At 37.3% G+C, this 3,204-nt stretch overlaps 1 protein-coding gene across 1 annotated transcript in view; it reads right to left on the bottom strand.

Annotated features, from left to right (window-relative positions):
• The window catches only part of LOC110459109 (kinesin-like protein KIF9), a 24,531-nt gene that overhangs the window by 8,997 nt on the left and 12,330 nt on the right, over positions 1–3,204 (bottom strand). The window contains exons 9-13 of the mRNA XM_021511205.1: positions 2,951–3,028; positions 2,442–2,510; positions 1,391–1,495; positions 1,062–1,117; positions 66–156 (exon numbers count right to left, since the gene is read on the bottom strand). Coding sequence (XP_021366880.1) covers positions 66–156; positions 1,062–1,117; positions 1,391–1,495; positions 2,442–2,510; positions 2,951–3,028 — 399 coding nt within the window. The remainder of the gene's footprint in view (positions 1–65; positions 157–1,061; positions 1,118–1,390; positions 1,496–2,441; positions 2,511–2,950; positions 3,029–3,204) is intronic.

Consider the following 3,204-nt stretch of genomic DNA (forward strand, 5'->3'; position numbering starts at 1 on the left):
CCACCCCCAGCACCTCTCCCCACCCCCAGCTCCTCTCCCTGCCCCTATCCTTGTCTGTCCCTTACCTGTTGAGCTGCGGCTATAGCAGCAGGGTCGGTTCTATCTATCAGCGTAAACTTCTGTCTCAGTCTCTCCTCCACATCCCTCTCCATTTGTCTGAAACACACAAGAGGTGATGATACCATTCTACATCCTCGATACTCCAGGGGTTTACGCTCACTTAACCTCTACAGAAACTCCAGTATAATACATCAATCTGAATAACGGTGACAGTTAACAAAAGTCTCTTTTGTTTCTCACTCAGTCACTGTCCTAATATTTGCAGATTTTCAAACATTATTGATGCCACATGATCTATCTATCACATGTTTCAGGTCTTTAGTGCCGATGGCAGAAAGTGCTGCAATAAGGATGGATTATTGTGACATCACTTTCTGCAGGTGCTGTTGTCAAATTGTTACAAAGAAAATTGTAAAAATTTAGGGTCTCACGAAAAAACTGCCTCTGCAGTATTTGAAATGAACAAAAGAAACTTCAGGAATACTTTTAAGATTGGTTCACATGTACTCCATACAGACTTTTTTTGTGAACTACTGTTTCTGTAAATATTTGTGGTAACAAACTAACATTATTTAACTTTTTTATGCATTAATTAAACTACAGTTGGTTGGCTTGATACTTGAATTTACAATCAGTGATGAATACGAAATTATACAAATTACTCAGAATTATATATTGTAGAAAATGGAAGGTGAAATGCTGACAAAAAAAATCACAATTGTAGGCGACAGAATATTTTATGAGATTTTCTCTGGACGAAGAGACGGACTGATGGGCTGACTGACTACTGACGGATGGAGTGAAAACCTTTACGGAGAGCCTCCCTCAGTATTACAGGTCCCCTACGTGTAGGAGATAATGGAACCCTTTCTGAGGTCAGACATTGTCAAAACTCGTACTTTGTTCTTCTGTTATACGAGTCTTAATGAATCGTATTTCATGAAGGTTGAATTTGTATTTGTTAAATGTAACTAATTAATAGAAGCACAACTGTAACTTACAGATATATGTCTTTGAATCCTTCAAATGTTCCATGTATTTGTCTGATGTTTATGATCTGAAAAAAAATATGAATGAATAAAGTTTTGATTCAGTCAAGATAGGTGTTATCTTAATTAAGACAAACCATATTAAAGAGTCCTTTTGAGGTTTAACCATTTGATCTTTATAAAATTTATCTTTTTTAAGTTGTGAATTTTCTTCCTGTAAATAAATATCTTCAAGATGTTATCTCTGTGAATTTGCCTGCTTATTCAAGAGCAGAAAAAGTACAACACAAATGTAAAATGTCCTGTTTTAAAGTAATAATAGTTGACAATTAGTTACTCACATCGATATCCTCCAGAGAACCCTCCAAGTAGCGTCTGACTTGCTGCCGAATCTCATACGTTTGTTGTTCTGACAGTGGCTCATATGTGATCTGGGTCCGGTTTGTCTGATGGTTTCAAAATTTAATGAAAGCGCTATTAAATTAGGTGATTTATCTCCCTTAACATCTATAAGTCATTCATATTTATTGCTTTAACCTTTTCCTTTTTTTTTAGGGTTAAGCATTATCATCAAATTGGATGGGCGCCAAGTTGTTCATAGTTTATATAAACAATATTTATAAAGTTAAACTTTCACACACCAATCAGCAAAGTGTAGAGACACATTCCTCATCCACACTCTCAAACACCAATCAGCAAAGTGTAGAGACACATTTCCATCCACACTCTCACACACCAGTTAGGAAAGTGTAGAGACACATTCCTCATCCACACTCTCAAACACCAATTAGCAAAGTGTAGAGACACATTCCTCATCCACACTCTCACACACCAATTAGGAAAGTGTAGAGACACATTCCACATCCACTCTCTCACACACCAATCAGCAAAGTGTAGAGACACATTTCCATCCACACTCTCACACACCAGTTAGGAAGGTGTAGAGACACATTCCTCATCCACGCTCTCACACACCAATCAGCAAAGTGTCGAGACACATTCCTCATCCACACTCTCACACACCAATCAGCAAAGTGTAGAGACACATTCCTCATCCACACTCTCACCCACCAATTAGGACGGTGTAGAGACACATTCCTTATCCACACTCTCACACACCAATTAGGAAAGTGTAAAGACACATTCATCCACACTCTCACACACCAATTAGGAAAGTGTTAAGACACATTCATCATCGCATGTGTACAATTATCATCCAGGATTTCAAAAAATTAAACAAAAAAGTCTGCATCATATAAAACATTAATCTCTTCCCTGGGCATGGAGATACTACCTGCTATCCAAGCTCAAAGAAGAGGAAAGACTGTATTAATCCTACACTTCCTGAATCTTGGTTAACGCTTTTACACATCAATACTTGTGAGTACTTACGAGAGTGTCATGCATTGCTAACTCATTCTTCAGGTGTTGTATTTCCTTCTCTAGCTTCTTCACCAACACCTGAAAAAATAAAGAAATTCATGAACACATTTGTAATAAGAAATTGTCACTAATTAACATTAAGATCCTTGATTTTAGTCTCTTTGGAAACGGAAGTTTTGTGAACATGCTTGATTCAGTTTAAAATATTATTATACCTAGCTAATTAGTTATCATATAGCTGTTTACAGATATAACATTGAATGAAACACAGAAATGATATTTGTGTAATAATACAGGATACTGCATGGTCATCTGTTGTATTACCATACTTATCCTTCAATAAGCCCCGGGAGCCAACATATAATGTCCTACTAAAGCGTAGCAGACAGGTTTATTACAAGACCATGACACAGCATTCATATCGAACTGCAATAAATAAGGATGGGTGTATTGCCTGATGCTGGCTTATTGTTGGGAAACTATTGTGATAGTTGATCTTACGATTTAATTAAACTTACCGCTGGGTCGTACACGGCATTAACGGCAGGTTCACTTGCTACACACATCATCCTGGTGGCAAATCTTAATGTTGACACCTGTAACACAGAAAGGTTGTCCACTAGATTATACAGTATAACTGTATACAGTAAAACCTCCTTACTCTAGTAACACAGAAAGGTTGTCCGCTAGATCATACAGTATTACTGTATACACTGTACAGTAAAACCTCCTTACTCTAGTAACACAGAAAGGTTGTCCGCTAGATCATACA

The sequence above is a fragment of the Mizuhopecten yessoensis genome, unplaced genomic scaffold (assembly GCF_002113885.1).
Source record: "Mizuhopecten yessoensis strain PY_sf001 unplaced genomic scaffold, ASM211388v2 scaffold9969, whole genome shotgun sequence".
Classification (NCBI taxonomy): Eukaryota; Metazoa; Mollusca; class Bivalvia; order Pectinida; family Pectinidae; genus Mizuhopecten; species Mizuhopecten yessoensis.